At 44.4% G+C, this 15077-nt stretch overlaps 1 protein-coding gene across 1 annotated transcript in view; it reads left to right on the forward strand.

Annotated features, from left to right (window-relative positions):
* The window catches only part of EXOC6B (exocyst complex component 6B), a 449074-nt gene extending 436696 nt beyond the window's left edge, over positions 1 to 12378 (forward strand). Inside the window, exons 21-22 of the mRNA XM_084627625.1 lie at positions 52 to 164; positions 5773 to 12378. Coding sequence (XP_084483751.1) covers positions 52 to 164; positions 5773 to 5899 — 240 coding nt within the window. The 3' untranslated portion in view covers positions 5900 to 12378. The remainder of the gene's footprint in view (positions 1 to 51; positions 165 to 5772) is intronic.
* The last annotated feature ends 2699 nt before the right edge of the window (positions 12379 to 15077 follow it).

Here is a 15077-nt window from a genome sequence, read left to right on the forward strand (position 1 = left end):
CTTTTAAAAAAAATGTATTCATCACATGATGGGTTTGTTTGTTTGTTGCAGCTTCTAGATCTGTTCATCCAGTGGGACTGGTCGACGTATTTGGCTGACTATGGGCAACCCACATGCAGATATCTTCGTGTGAACCCAACGACAGCCCTTATCCTGTTGGAAAAGTGAGTATGGCTCAAGACATTCTTTTGATGGTTTCAACTGTTGTACTTGCTTTAACAATGCATTTCATTATTCACACTGACTACTCTCTGCTGATCTCAGGTAAGCGGAAAATTGCTTGCTAGCAGATATGCCTACGTTCAAAGGGTCAATCTTGCACCCTGGTGTGTGCAGTGGAAGAGTCCCTCTGGCAGCTAGTCCCTCTATTTCACACTAACTGGAGCTGCATTCTACGTATCACCATGCCTTCAAGCAATTTCTATTCTATATAGGTTTTATACCGATATATTTTTAAATTGGGACACACATTCTGCTTTACTTTGAGCAGTTTCCTCATAGTATACGTAGCTTCCCCTGTATATGTGTGTGTGTGATGTGGCCACCAAAAGGAGTCTTATAAATTGATACCTTTTAGGTTTTCACAGCTTTGCATTCAATGATGTGTTGTTAATGGGCTGCAACGACCCTGTAGGGAAGACTAGACAGTTTCACACTAGGGATGCTAAGAGCTCCCAAGTGGCTGTGCCTTGAGGTTAGTCTTTAAAAGACATGATCCTTCTGAAGATCTGGGGCAGCCTGGAGAGAGAGCACCCTTTGCTTCCCTCGTTCCTCAGCTGTAGGCAGCTCCAGGTGGCTAGGGCCAGTAATGCTAGCCACCCCTACCTCCCTTAGGCACCTTTGAAAATCCCAGTCTAAGTGTTGAAAATTGCTGGTTACCAATGTTAGGGTTCACCTCCACCTTAGATGCCTGTGTTATTTTTTTCAGAGTAACAGCCGTGTTAGTCTGTATTCGCAAAAAGAAAAGGAGTACTTGTGGCACCTTAGAGACTAACCAATTTATTAGAGCATAATACCCCCAACGTATTTGAAGGCTGTATTCTTTTTGCATCTTGCTTCGCACGGCCCTTCAACTGCTTACCAGCAATCCTCAAAAAAATATGTACCCTGACATCATATGGGTGGGAGTAGCAAATTCCGCACAGAATTATAATGTGGCCGTGTATCTGTAGAACGGGGGTTAATTGAAACTTGTCAAGTGTACAGCACTGTACATAGGTGCTGAGTGTTATTCAGGGCATGGTAATAACCATCTGCATAAAAGGCTTGGTTCACACTCTGGCAACAGCTGTGCTTTAGCGGGATGTAGCTCACCCCAGGCAAAGTGCTAGGCAAGTGGGAGCTGCAAGGTGCACATAAATTAAGTGACTGAAATCGATGGAAAGTGAGGAATCCACTCCCTGGTTAGTCAGGAATTAGTCTGCTTAGCTGGAAACCCTTGGGAGGGGAGGGAGGAGATCTCCTTACGCTTGGCACTTACAACACACTTCACCCATGTCTCCATATCACCCGTGAACATCAGTCCTGTGTAACGAGTATTTCTTTCAAAAAGCCACAACAAATAATTCCACCTGCCAGCGTCACGAGACTTGCCTCATTTTGATCGAGTCAAAGTGAGTTTCACATGTCCAGTTGATTTGCCAGACCACACCCCTGTGCATCAAACAGCTTGGCACATACCTCAGCTAAGTGATTGTAAGGTTCATGCTGACATTCACATGCTTGGTTCCACAGCCTCATTTACACCCCCCGTCAGACTCTAGGCCCCTTGTGGATTCTGTGTATAACGTAGCGCTGACTCCATCTCGCATCACCAGTCCCATTGGCTTCTAAAGCGTATGCTGTCTCAATGACTCGTGAGGAGTTTCACACTGAACTCCAGTCATTGACTTTACGCGTGTACATTTCCTCTCCTCCCCCAGACATCGAGACCAGAATTCCAGCCATACCTGTACGGACCTAGCTTTGCCAACAGGACAGTCTGATCTGGTGGTTAATTTTTTAACTTATTTTCATGATTATCTCTTTTCCTAATCTCACCTCTTTCGTAGGATATCACGAGTGTAAGTATGCTGCTCGTTTGGGCTTTTACGTTCACCTTGCAATGAATCCTTTATTGTTTGATTTAAGTGGAGCACTAAACGATCTAAATGCAAGCTCTATTTGAAACCGTTCCCCCCGGTAACACTATCGTCTCAAATGCACTAAATAACAACTAAAAGAGAAGCTTTTACTGTGTCGCTTTTTTATGGATTAATTTCAACAAAAGTTGACTCAATCTGAGGTGGTGTTGGCTGGGATGGGGACAAAGTTTAACTTTCCTTTATTTTTGTTGTTAACTCTCTTGTGGTCGTGCCTAGAGGCCCCATTGTGCTCAGTGCTGTGCAGACACATCATAAAAGGGACAGTCCTTACTCCAAAGAGCTTACGATTCCAGAAGCACTGTTTGGTCACTCAAAAAAAAGATTGCTTTTTTGGAATGATAGAGTACAACCCTCAACCAAAATTCTCTATGCGTGCTTTTGCTTTCCATCTACTACAGAATCAGGAATTTTCCACAGCCTGAAGTTGAAATGGACTTGACCCATGAATTCAGCAATTTCACCAGAACACTGATGGCTAACCACATGGGACTGAGTGAAAACACATAGTTATGATCAAACTTTGCCCTCAGTGCTGGTGTGAACCCTCAGACATGATTGGGACTCTAGAATGCACATTTTAAATACAAAATTTGGCCCTTAGGAATGTGTGGAAAGGGTTTTAAAAGAAGAGGGTCATTAGATTCCTCTAGCCAGATAGAGGTGAAATTACTTTGTATGCATGGGTTAATATGAATCACGTAGTTTACACAAGCCCATGTGCTTCAGTTTATGGATTCAAATCTATGTCCAGAGGAAAGAAATCCAGCCACATACAAGTGGTAGTACAGGCTCCCAGTTTAAATAAGCTTTGCTGCCCACAATGTTTTGAATACAGATAAAACTGCCAAAGGAATGCACAGATGTTTTTAAAAAAAATCATTACAATGCTGCTTTGTCACTTTTCTAGGTAACGATTGCCATGGCAAAGCAAAATAGCATCGTATTGCATCAGCAATAGATGCACGTCATCCAAAGGTCCCAGTATACTATTACACAGCTGCTGGAATCGGAGTTAATTACATTATACACCAGACATCTAAGACTCCAATCCTACAGTTGACATCAGTCGGAATCTGCACAGGCTCAAGAGTCTGTCGGCCCAGTACCAATGGCAGGATTAAAACCTGTGTTATCATATCAAACAGTAATCAAATATAAAAACTCAGCCATCTCCAAAAAGTGCATGTTTTCTTTCTATGGCATACCTCTTTATACTCCGTGTCAGCTAGTAAACTCAAGTAATATTCTTCCAGAGGCTGCATTCTGCCATAGTTTAGAACAATGCATTGTCGTTATTCTATGCGGTCCCAGTCATGGACTATACAAGGCTTTCACACACCTTCAGTTTCCGTAGTTTACTTAAATCTTTGGGGAAATAATTCCATCTGTTAACATCCAGCTTTTCAAGAACTTTGGATCCAGCCCCAAATGTAAGAGCTCAAGTTTATCTGTCTTTGTCACAATAATCAGCATGTTGACAATGTCAGTGGACACAATAGTTTTATCGATTTTACTCATTGTGGGCCTGATCTAGCAATTGGAGCCATGCAAGCTGTCTGTTTGCAATCACTCAGAGCCCCCTTGGACACTGTGAAGATGCATGGTGCTAATATAAGTGCTAATTATTATTTTAAATAACACTTCAAAGCATGAAACATGAAATCTGTAGCATTAAAAATATTGTGTCCTGTAGCAGTTAGCAACACTAACATCTCCCATCATGTACACACTCCCTGATTAATGTCATGGTGCTTCCGGCAATCACACTCTTTCGTTTAAGATGTGCACTAAAGCATTTGTTTTGCTGAGTAAAATCGTCACAAGCTATATACAGTAGTTTAAAAAGCACTACCACTGTAAGTTCCTGTCTTCAGGCATTTATAACATTAACAAATGATTATCCCTTGGGAGAAAGGTTATTGTTGTCCTTGTTAATAGTTCCAAGGTTTGTGGTTTTTTGAATGTTTCAGATTCCACTTTTTTCCTGAGATTGGAACATGAAAACATAGTGGATTTTTTATCTGTCAGAGGTGTTTCTGTTGTTTCTTGATTGGATGACTCAAAAGCCTCTAATTTGGATAATTGCAAATTTTCCAGGGACTAATTATCACTGTTTCCCCATTTGGGTGCTCAAAGCTAGACACCTCAATCCATATTTAGACAGCTAAATAGGAGCTTAGCACCTCTGAAAATCAGATTGCTTTTTTGCCTAATTTTAGGTATCCAAGTCTGAAAATGTGTGTGCCTTGCCCAAGGACAATTACCTCTGACATGCCTGATTGCAAAAAAAATTTTTTTTAATGGTGGTATAAAACAGTGGTGGCTTTTTGAGGCCGCCAGGCTGGATGTTCGTTAGGATGTCTAGTCCCCTGCATATGTACCTAGAGCCTTGGATGGGATTGTACGCGGAGCAGTTACACTTCTATTTTTAGCATAGTAACTCAGTCTGATCTAGCACAAGTATGTCTCCTCATGCTGGAAATTACACCTCCAGCTTGACATACAGAGTACCCTTATCTGCTTTGAATCCAGAACATTGCCATCTCCAGCTGCTTTGTAAATGGGCTTGGAGTGCCACTTTTTGTCAACCTTACATGCCTACTTTAGCTGTCACTGGCCTCCAATGTTGTACGCTCTGCCCATGTGCATAGAGACTATGCATAGCTAGCGCTTTAACCATGTAGCCAGGCACAGTGCCCCCTACTTGTGCATATACAAGCATGCATGAATCTGGACCTCCGCATGTTGGAAGAAATGGAGCTGCATCTGTTTCACTTTCTGACCCACAATTATCATCTCCTCCTGTCTTTGGCGTAGTTGGAGATCCCAGCATCTCAGGGAAGATGCTGAGACAAATAAAAGTGATTTATTTTCATATTTAGACTTTTAATAAAAATGCAGGCATCAAGAACATATTCCTAGATCAGGGAAACCAATGCAGAAACTCAACGTCTGTGTAAAATTGCATAATCTTTTAAATTCATGAGTCAGGAACTTGGGGGCCTCACAGAAGCTGTGAAACTCAGCCACGTGTGATGTATATTTTAAGTTGTAAAAGTTAACGCCTTATGCATAATTCCAGATTTCTGAATTTCCCGACTCTTGCGCAGTTGAAACCTGAACCATAGCATTGCAATATTGTCATTTATCACTTAATAAGAGTTTACATGGACACAGCAAAATAGATCTAAGCAAGGGAAAGGGAACTAGATGAACATGAACCTACACGGTGCTTTGGCATTAAGGTACCACATAAATAAACATTCTGCCATGAGACTGGCCCTTTTTTGTGACTGCACAGTTTCAAGAACAAATCTGTAGACGTTTTTGTACAATGGAATGCCTGAGCATGATATTCGGCACTGGCTTTGTACGTCCTTGTTTGCACCCAGATCGTAGAAGCGAGAGATTGGAAAGACCTTCTAGAGCATCTACTATCCCTCTGGCAGTGCAAAAATGTCACCTTACCGTGGATGTGTCAGATATTAAACTACTGTATGAACAGAACTGTCCTTGAAAGCCAAGGGAAAGGCAGGCTTGCTGTTCTGTAGGAGTTTTTCTTAAATAGGGTACCTAGCAGTGATGTAGGAGATGAAGTAACCTGACTGGTTGTTTCCACTCTGCACAGGATGAAAGATACCAGCCGTAAGAACAACGTCTTTGCGCAGTTCCGGAAGAATGAGAGGGACAAGCAGAAGCTGATAGACACTGTGGCTAAACAGCTCCGAAGTCTGATCAACAGCCACCATTTGTGAGGGTAGTCAGCTGTTTGGGATGGGATATTGGGATTTCAGGGCAGTGCTAATCTCTGCACTGCAGCCTCCCTGCACCTGAATTTGGGATTCCTGTTTAAAGAGAATATGTGTATTTTTTTATTCACGTGTATAGTATTCATGGAACCAACCCTTACAAAAAAGTGTTGCTAGGTGAATAATCAAAGGATGGTATCGCAGCATGGTGTGCACTGCTGCAGCGAAGGGTGGGGTTGTGGGTTCCCACTATAAACTCCTATTTTCAGGGGTTTATAACTTGACCGTAAAGGCTGAAACTTGAGATAAAAGTTCATGCCCAGATGATTTTCGTAACCAAATTCAGAGAATCCATTTGACTTTTCTTAAGTTATTCAAGTGCAGAAAAAAAGTGTAGGGAGCATTGTGGCTCCAATGCTTTTCTTCCAGGCCCGTAGCTCGGCTGCACCTTTGCAAATGGAGAGAGAGCTGCTTGAGAGCTCGTACTGCAGATGAGTGTGTTTAGGAAGGGAGGGCAAACAAATGCAAAACCATTCACTTTGCTTTGTTGATGTGCATGCTAACTTCATCTGTAGTTTGCAGACTCCTGGCAGGAGAAGTACACTAAACAGATCCATCAGGTCTGTAATTGGACCTGCTGAGCAGGGCTGGACACTGTAATCTGGAATAACTCGTTAGGAGCTGCTGTTGCCTTTTGCAAAGACACTACCTGGAAGAGCTTGAGAGCTACATTGTCATCAAATGGGGTTGGAGAGAGCCACAAAATAATTCTGCTCCACCGTCCTGACCTTGTGGTGCCAAGTTTACCGTGGGATGTTGCTTTGTTGTGATTCAGCGTAGTCCTGCGATGCTAACGTTGCAGGGAAGAAAATCAGCGCTCTGCAAACAACGTGAGGACATCATGCCACAATTTTGCCTTTCTCTGCAACTCCGTTGGATGCTGTCCCCTGTCTTCCCCCTTCCTGAATGTTTGGAGGGACATCCCAGTGACTCCACTTTGTTTGCTCAGTGCTCCCCACAACCTGAGTTTTGCAGTGCGCAGGGCCCTGCTGTTACTAGCATAACTCTGAACAGACTCCTGGGCACTCCCGAGTCGCATGGGACTCTAAGAGCACTCCACTGAGTATTCTAGCCCAAATATCCACTTGGTAAAAAGTGCCTAAGGGCAAAATTCTCCTCTCTTGTCTGTAGCAAGTATCTGTTCCATATTCCTCCCTCCTCCTCTGCATAAGGCTCCCATTGAAGCCAACTGGAGTGCTTAAGTACAGAATGTATGCTGGCAGGGAAATTCACTCTGCCTGATAGAGGAGACTTCTGCCCTTACCTTGTATTTAGCTACTAGACTGTAACTACTCTGGGGGGGTGGGAGAGACATCTAGTGGGTCCGTCTTTAATACCAAATCCAGATACAAAAATATTCGAGTGTTAGAGAGTCCTTTTTCTGTAGGAGCAGGCATGCCAAGCTCCATATTTGCCTAAAACTGTAATAGCATTACGGGGAGCCATTAAGATCTTTAATGTATACATAACCACATAAGTACAGGGGGTTTTTTACATCGGTTTAAATGAGTTGGGTTGTTTTTATTCACACCGCAGTTATTTTTTGAAGAAGCCAATGCACCTTTTCTAACCTTCGGGGAGAGATTTAGTTTTTACCCCTTTCTCCCTCAAGGCTTCGTATCGTGCGGGTGACGGAACTTATTTAAATACGCTGCACAATGCAAATTGTCTGTAATATGCAAGGTGATGGCTGGCTCTCCGGGCCGCGTTCAGTCCCTCTTCCTTTCGACCAGGCATGTTGACTCTGCGTTCCCTGGCTGCAGTGCTGGTGCCGCTGTCCAACACGTATTTAAGCACAGGGTGGACAAGGAGGTTATTTTGTATTTGTCTTTCCTAATGACGATTTTTTCCAGTGTTCCTCAGCAATGCGTTTTTTATAAGGGTACGTGTTACTTACACCTGAATGTCAATAGCCACGTTTGTTAGCAGCGAACTTCTACTACTGGCTACATCCAAGTGATGGGATAAGTATGCGGGGACTTTTTTATACTTGGGAGGGCTGTATATTGGCATTTCCCTTGTATTTCCTTTTTGAATATAGCTTAAAAACGCTTCCAAAGCACAGGTTCTGAAGGATGGTGAAAGCGACGTGGGTGAGTTGGAAATTGGCATGGGTGGAAAGGGACCTGCAGCAGCTAGCTGGAGGGATCTGCAAGCCAAAGAACTGCTCTGCAAGCAAACGTTTTCCTCAGCATGGGGGGCACAGATGTGAACTGGACTGGTTCCCCGTTCAGACCCTACACTAGCTCTAAAATGCTACATCTGGCCATGCTCCAAACTGCCAGCAAGGAGTTCCGTGTTCTGCCCCATTCCTTTACATTTCGACGTAGAAACTTGTACTGTGCCCAACGAGATTGTAAAGGTGGTGCCGGCAAACCCAGCTTCTCCCGTGTTGCATGCAGACTCCTCTGCGGTGGCAAGCTCCTGGGTTCACCTGACTTGATGAAAACAGCTGGGAGTCTGACTGCCCTGAACCCACCCCACCTGCAAAGTCTTGTGAGTCACTGGTTGCAGCAGCTAGATAGACAGTGCTGTCTCCAGGGGAGAATCTGCAGCATCTCTGGTTCCAGGGTGCTGCTCAGTGCAAGGGGAGAATTCAGAAGCTTCTGGGACAAAACGATCTGCAGTGAAAACTAGTCTTAGCAACTGAAAAAGGGAAACAGCAGAGCTGCTCTGAAAATCTAGTGTAAGGGCCAGAAGGCCTGGTTTCTTAGCAAACACAGGAAGTGTCACCAGACGCATCACCAGTCACAGTTCCCAGTACTCTTGCAAAGCTCTGTCCCATCAGAATCAAACACAAAGGGACAAAGATGTGATTTACTCCTCCCACAAATGGAAAAGGCAGGTTTTCCCCTTCTACGGTGCTGTCACATTCTGCAGGGCCATGAAGAGGGATACTTCTCGGATGCAGGAGGCGGGGACAGGTCGCGACATACTGAGCATCAAATATGCATCCGATGCAAGAGAAACTTCCTGCATTAAAATAAATATAGAGGGTTTTTTTTAACATCAAAAACCCATGGCAGCCCCATGCTGAAAAAATAGGAGAAATTGGAGTCCACAAGGCACTTAAGGGCCATAAATAGTAACGAGCACTTTAAAATCTTTTGGAATCGTACTGCTGCAGCTGCTGGCAACAGTATAAATGAGCATCAGCAGGCATGACAAATAAGGCGCTCTGGCATTTCCAGTTTCTTATTAGGAAGAGGAGAGACTGTCAAACACAATTTTTAATCGCATTTGTCAGCCACTGACTTTGCTGCTGGGCCGGGTGTAGGTTTTGCTGGTGGTGGTGATTTTTTCTCCACTCCTTGTTGAATGATGGGGTGGGGGGAGTGGGAAACGCGCCCCTGAATGTGTAGCTCAGGCTGATAACTAGGGGAGGGGTTATGCTGAAGTAGGTGTTAGCAGAGAAAAGCCGCCAGCTGTTAGATTAATGCTTCATGCTTTAAAATTCAGAGTTATTCCAAGGTGTAGGCTCCATTTTCAACTGTGAGAGGTTCCACTTGGTGCCTAATTAATATAAAAAACAAGGTAAACAGAATCCCTGAGCCAAACCTTTCAGCTGTGACCCCAGCCAGCACCAAACCTTCCGTGACCTGAAGCTGGGCTCTCTGTCCTGTCTCCACCAAACTTAATTTAAAGAGGAGTACAATGGCCTGTACAGAGTTGAAAAAGCTAGGAAATGAATGCTACTTGGAGAGGCCATGGAAAACGCCTGGACCAGGATCATGGGAACTGGCTCTGGCGTTGAGGATTTTCTGTTGGGAAAGCAGCCCCTGCCAAGTTGGAGATTCAGAGAGTCTCTGATTTCAGGAGGTCAAACTCCTAACCACAAGTCGCTTAACGGGGATGAAAAATTGAATTTTGGTGCTCTGTTCCTAATTAACTTTTTGTTCCAAGAGATGCAGTCCGTCCCTTCAAAATAAAATTAATCTTTTAAACAGATTGCTTAAAAAGCTTTGGAAGACGTTTAAAGTCCCCTCTAACTCTATTACTAATTATTTGTATCCTCTGATATGAATGGTAGTGCTTATGAAGGAAAGATTATTATAAATGTACAAGACGGGGGCAGGAGCAGAACCCACCACTCTAATGATAGACCTGTGCCCCCCAAATCAAACAATGCTGCTATTAATGTACCCACGTACATATATGAACATCCCTTAGGTTTTTTAAGTCATGCTAGAGAAGACGGGGTTATTTTTCCCCCTGCAAAGATGTCTAAGTACCAGTTGAAGACAGTTCCGCTCCCTGAGAAGTACCCAGGTATCTTCTTTGTAAACTTAGGTGACACACTTCTAACAGCCTATGCGTTGGGAATAGGTTTTGTATTTTCTTTAATGCACTAACTTACAGACACATTGTACCAGTGCGTAGAGAGGGGTGTATGTTGTATGTGTGTGTGTGTGTGTTCATTCTCTAGTGCTGGAGTTCAAGTCATAAAAGCTCTTAGCAGTTTTGCACTTTGTTTTGAATCTGACCACAATTCTATTCTCTGGTGGGAAAGCTGTCCATTGCATTGTTCTGTATTTGTTAAAAGCTAGGCTGTCCATGCAGATACGAAAATGACTGCGTTAACAAATGTCAGATCTGCTAGATTTGACATTTTTTGTCCAGTTCTAAAACTGTTTGTGGGACACTGAGTTGCATTCAAAACTGATTCTTAGATGGAGGCATTACAAGTACTGCCAAAGACTCCATGTATGGATGGATGTGTGGGTGGGAGGGCCTGGTACCCCATCCAAAATCTGCTAGCATGGATCAATAACCTTGGCCTTCAAAGACTTCTCTGTTCCCTTTCTTATGGTTCAGTTGGAATGAGTTGTCAACAACAAATCAGAGTTTGATTTCCAGTCCCAAGGCAAAGCCATTCTGAGTGTAATATAATTTATCTCTGCACCAGACTTAAATGCAGGGAAAATGGGCAAGCAGTGGTGAATTGGCAATGGGAGTTACTTTCACCTCCCAAAACTCTGCTGATTAAAGGGGGTTGGGGGCAACTCTTTTTCTGAAGCAGCGACCAATTCTGCCACATTTATCTTCACTTTGCCATTACTGTATCTCTAGATCGTTTCTTTCCTAGCTTCGGAATTCCTCTTAAGTCACTGCCTGGCTTTTTCTAGTTGGTTCCAGTTTTAGAACTTGCAAGGAGACTATGCAATGGAGAACAACCATTTTCCATTTGTCCCACCCATGGGCTGGGCCAGTTCAATTAGACATACACCTAATCAAAGAAGAACATGTTCCAAGGCTTAGTTTACTCCCCCCTCACTTTCAGAACCAGTTTCTACATGCCCTTGGGATACCAAAATGCCTTGGCTCCCCCCTCCCCCTCCAGCGATGGGGTGTAAATTGCGTTTTATCCCAAATCTTGGGAGGCAAACGGAACCATCTAATTAATGAATTCAAGGTGGGAAAGACTCTCCATGTTGCAAACTCTGAGCCGTTTTCATGGGTTTTGTTTTTTAAGTGGGATGATTCTGTGGATGTCTGCATTTGTGTATATAGGGGGTGAAGTGCTCACACAACGAACCCTAGACTAAGGGATCACACAGAGTTTGCCCCACACCTGTGGCATAGGGGTGTAAACGGCAGAAGACACTTGCTGTTGCTGCTTGGTTTGTTTTTTTTCACCTGATCCCTCCCAAACAAGGCCTGGTCTTAACGCCCAAATGTTGGGTTATAACATGGTTGTGAAGAGTCGAGTTAGCTGACACAATGCTGATTGTGACTGCGGTTGGGAGAGGTTGTGGTCAGCATGCTGTTAGCTAGTCATGGTTTAAACCCTGGTTCCAGCTGGGTTTAATCACAAGGAGCTGAAACGATGCATCTGTTCCACATGTCCACTTGATCCTGCCTTTGCCCTTGTTAGACACATGGGCCTGATTCTCATTTACAATGAGGCTCCTTTAAGCTGCCAGAGTGGTGTAAAGGGGCCTTGGCATAACTGAGGTTCAGACCAATGTGACCCTGAGCCTGCCCTCCAACTGCTCTGAATTTAGAGGGACAGCCCTGCAGACCTTTCTATCTCAACCATTCTGCGCTCAGTGAGGTCGTGCTTCTACTTAATCGGGATTTACATCTGCACTGAATTGCTTTCTAACTACATTTGACCCTCTGATTTTACCTCCCTGTCTCGTCCCCGCCATGCACCCCTCAGTGTCCACTGGCTGCTTGTATTGCCTTTATGGGCAGGGGATGGGAGGGGAGGTTTATTTTATAACCTAATGTGGTGAAAACCACTTTTTTTGCACAAGTCGTTGCACAATAAGGGGAATACTTAGTAAATTAGGTTTAACTTTAAAGGGAACATTTTTTTTCCTAAAAACTCACTAGCGGAGCTACTGATTAAAAATGGACTGCATGGTTTACAGATTAAAATGCATTAGAAATTAGCATGTTGATTTCAACTGTACATTTATCCTATTGTAACTTCTATTAAATAATACATCATATAAATCTGGTTAAACGTGTGCTGGAATTCTGTGTGTTTGTTAACTTTGATCACAAGGCAATTGACTGCATGAATTGTGAGTGAATTTCATACAGAGTGCTTCATGGCGGGGGCCAAAACCAGTGGACTGGGAGCAGGATGATGGGCGATTGCTCACTTTGACCTACGGGATGGCTTCCGTTCTCTCTCTCCTCTTCACTGTGTATGGAGGCTGCTGGGAGAGACAGTAAGGAGATCAGACTTGCAGTATCACCTGTATGTTGGTGAAATGCAATTCCAGGTCTGCTCATTATGCTCTGTTTCCTGGCTGTCCAAATAACTAGCTACGGCTGCTGTTCAGAAGACAAAGTTCTGAGTTCAGACTCCCCCCAGACCAGACTGAGTTGAGGCCAGGGGGACGTGTTTGGAGGAGCTTGCTGGCAAGGGGTTAGGTATGTATATTCACCTGGGTCTTCCAAGTCCCGGGTTAGCGTCCTAATCACTGGGCCAGCCTTCCTTTGGCCGCATTCACGGGCTTATCCTCATTACCAGAGCCTGCACTGTCTCTTCGTTGGCATAGCCTGGCCCAGGGGAACCCGCACTTACACGATCATTCTCCTCTCAGCTCAGTGCCACTGGCTGGAGCCTACCCAGCAATCCACATATTGCTCTGTCCCCTGTGGCTGCCATACATTTCGCCCTTCCCCTTTGAAGAAAATAACTTTTGTCATCAGTGGATGTCTAGCCCACCTTCTACAGACTTTACAGACCCCCGACATTTAACACGTTGTTTTAAATGGGCTGGCCGAATGTATAGATGATTGGCAGTGGTTTGCATGAGCCAGAATAGAATCCAGTTCAGTCTCCGTTACCTAAGAACATAGGAATTGCCGGACTGCATTAAACCCAAGGTCCACCTAGCCCAGTATCCCACCTCTGACAGTGACCAGCTGCTTCAGGGGAAGGCATAAGAACCCTGCAGTAGCTGTTGTGGGGAAATCTACACCAAAGAAGGTCTCATCCGGGGCTCTGATAGTGAGAGATTGGTTTAAGCCCTGATTTTCAAGGTTTTGTCTCCCTTCCATACTCTTCTTGTCAGGATTCACTATTATAACTCTGGATATGCTTGTTAGCCATATAAATGTCCAATCGCTCTTTGAATCTTGCTCAGTTCTTAGCCTCAACGTCGTCCTTTGGGCTTTGCAAGGTCAACAGAGGTAGCCCAAACCTTTCTTTATCACTGCAGTTAGCAGATGGGACTCCAAACACGTGCCAAAGATCTGAGGAGGAAGAAGTGGCCAGTTGTTTTCATGCAGTCACTCTTCACAGCAGAAGCCAGCTCTATAGTTTGTCCTTTTAATTTTTAAGATTTTTTCTGTCTTTAGATTTAGTTTTGTGTGACCCCGCCCCAGCAGCTCTAGGACTCTTAAAACCCCCTGCAATGTACAAACCACGGGTGAATGTTTTGGAATGCACTGACCTGCCCCTGGACTGATGAAATATACGAGCTGCCCAACAAATAACCTCCATCAGCTGGCCAGCCTAAATTCCTCTCCAGGGCCTGATAGACATAGGAGCCTTGCTCCATGTCCTGAGAGTCCATAAACCACCAGTATTCAGCAGAGGTGCTGGAACAATGTGTATTGTGGGGGTGCTGAGAGCCATTGAACTGAACTGTAAACCCTATGCATAATGGAAACCACTTAAAGTCAGGGGGTGCTTCAGCACCCCCCGAACCCCTAGTTCCAGCACCTGTGCTATTCAGCAGATTATTGAAGTATGTGTTTATCTTTAAACGTGCAGAAGTCCCTTTCAAATCAATGGGACTTCAGCACGTTTACATTTAAGCGTGTGTTTAAGGGCCTTGCTGGGTTGGCGTCTAATAGACTAATGGGATCGGGGGAGGGGGATGAGTTCCAGAATTGGAGATCCTTTAAAATCTCTGGGTTTTGTTTGATTTCCTCGAGCGGTCCTGGCGTTATTCCCCACCTCATCCCATGATAATCCATTTATTTCTAATGGGTATTATTCACTGGAGAGAATCTCACAGGTGGAACAAAGACCCTGAGGCCTAATGAGGAGGAGGAAAGCAGAGAATCAAGGAGCTTGTGTGCATTGTGCCTCCCTTATCTGCCCTTTTCTCTCTTGCTTTAGCTGCTGGGTTCGGGTTACCCTTCTCTTTGTGCCCGGCTGACTAAAAACCTCTGCTCTGAGTCCATGATGTTGTCATCTGATGTGCAGCTGTTATGATGGTAATTCGGGGCCATCCGATATGAGACCAGAACTCTCCTCTGCTGAGACGGAAAAAGGGATCTCAGCCCCTGTCTAGGATTTCTGACCTCTTCCTTGGATTCTCATCACAGGGCTTCCAATGAGACGTTATGCGGGCCAGGTACCAGCTGCAAAAGCACTTTAGTGTATAGTCTCTTCTGAACCTAGCACTGCACCTTTCTTTATTCTAATACTATACCCACTTAGAGCTTCTCCTCCTTCCCTGAGATCTTTCTTTTTGCCTAATGAGTGGGATTTTAACATGAAGTTTGACTTTTGTCTGGTGCCTTCCAGCCCAGGTTCTTAAAGCAGTTCACGAGTATGAATGGATTTGGCTTCCCAGCCCCGCTGCGATCAAGGCAGGTGCTGTTATCCCCCTTGTGCAGAAGGGGAACTGAAGCACAGAGAAACTAACTG

This window comes from Lepidochelys olivacea (assembly GCF_965140295.1).
Source record: "Lepidochelys olivacea isolate rLepOli2 genome assembly, chromosome: 4".
NCBI classification, from domain to species: Eukaryota; Metazoa; Chordata; order Testudines; family Cheloniidae; genus Lepidochelys; species Lepidochelys olivacea.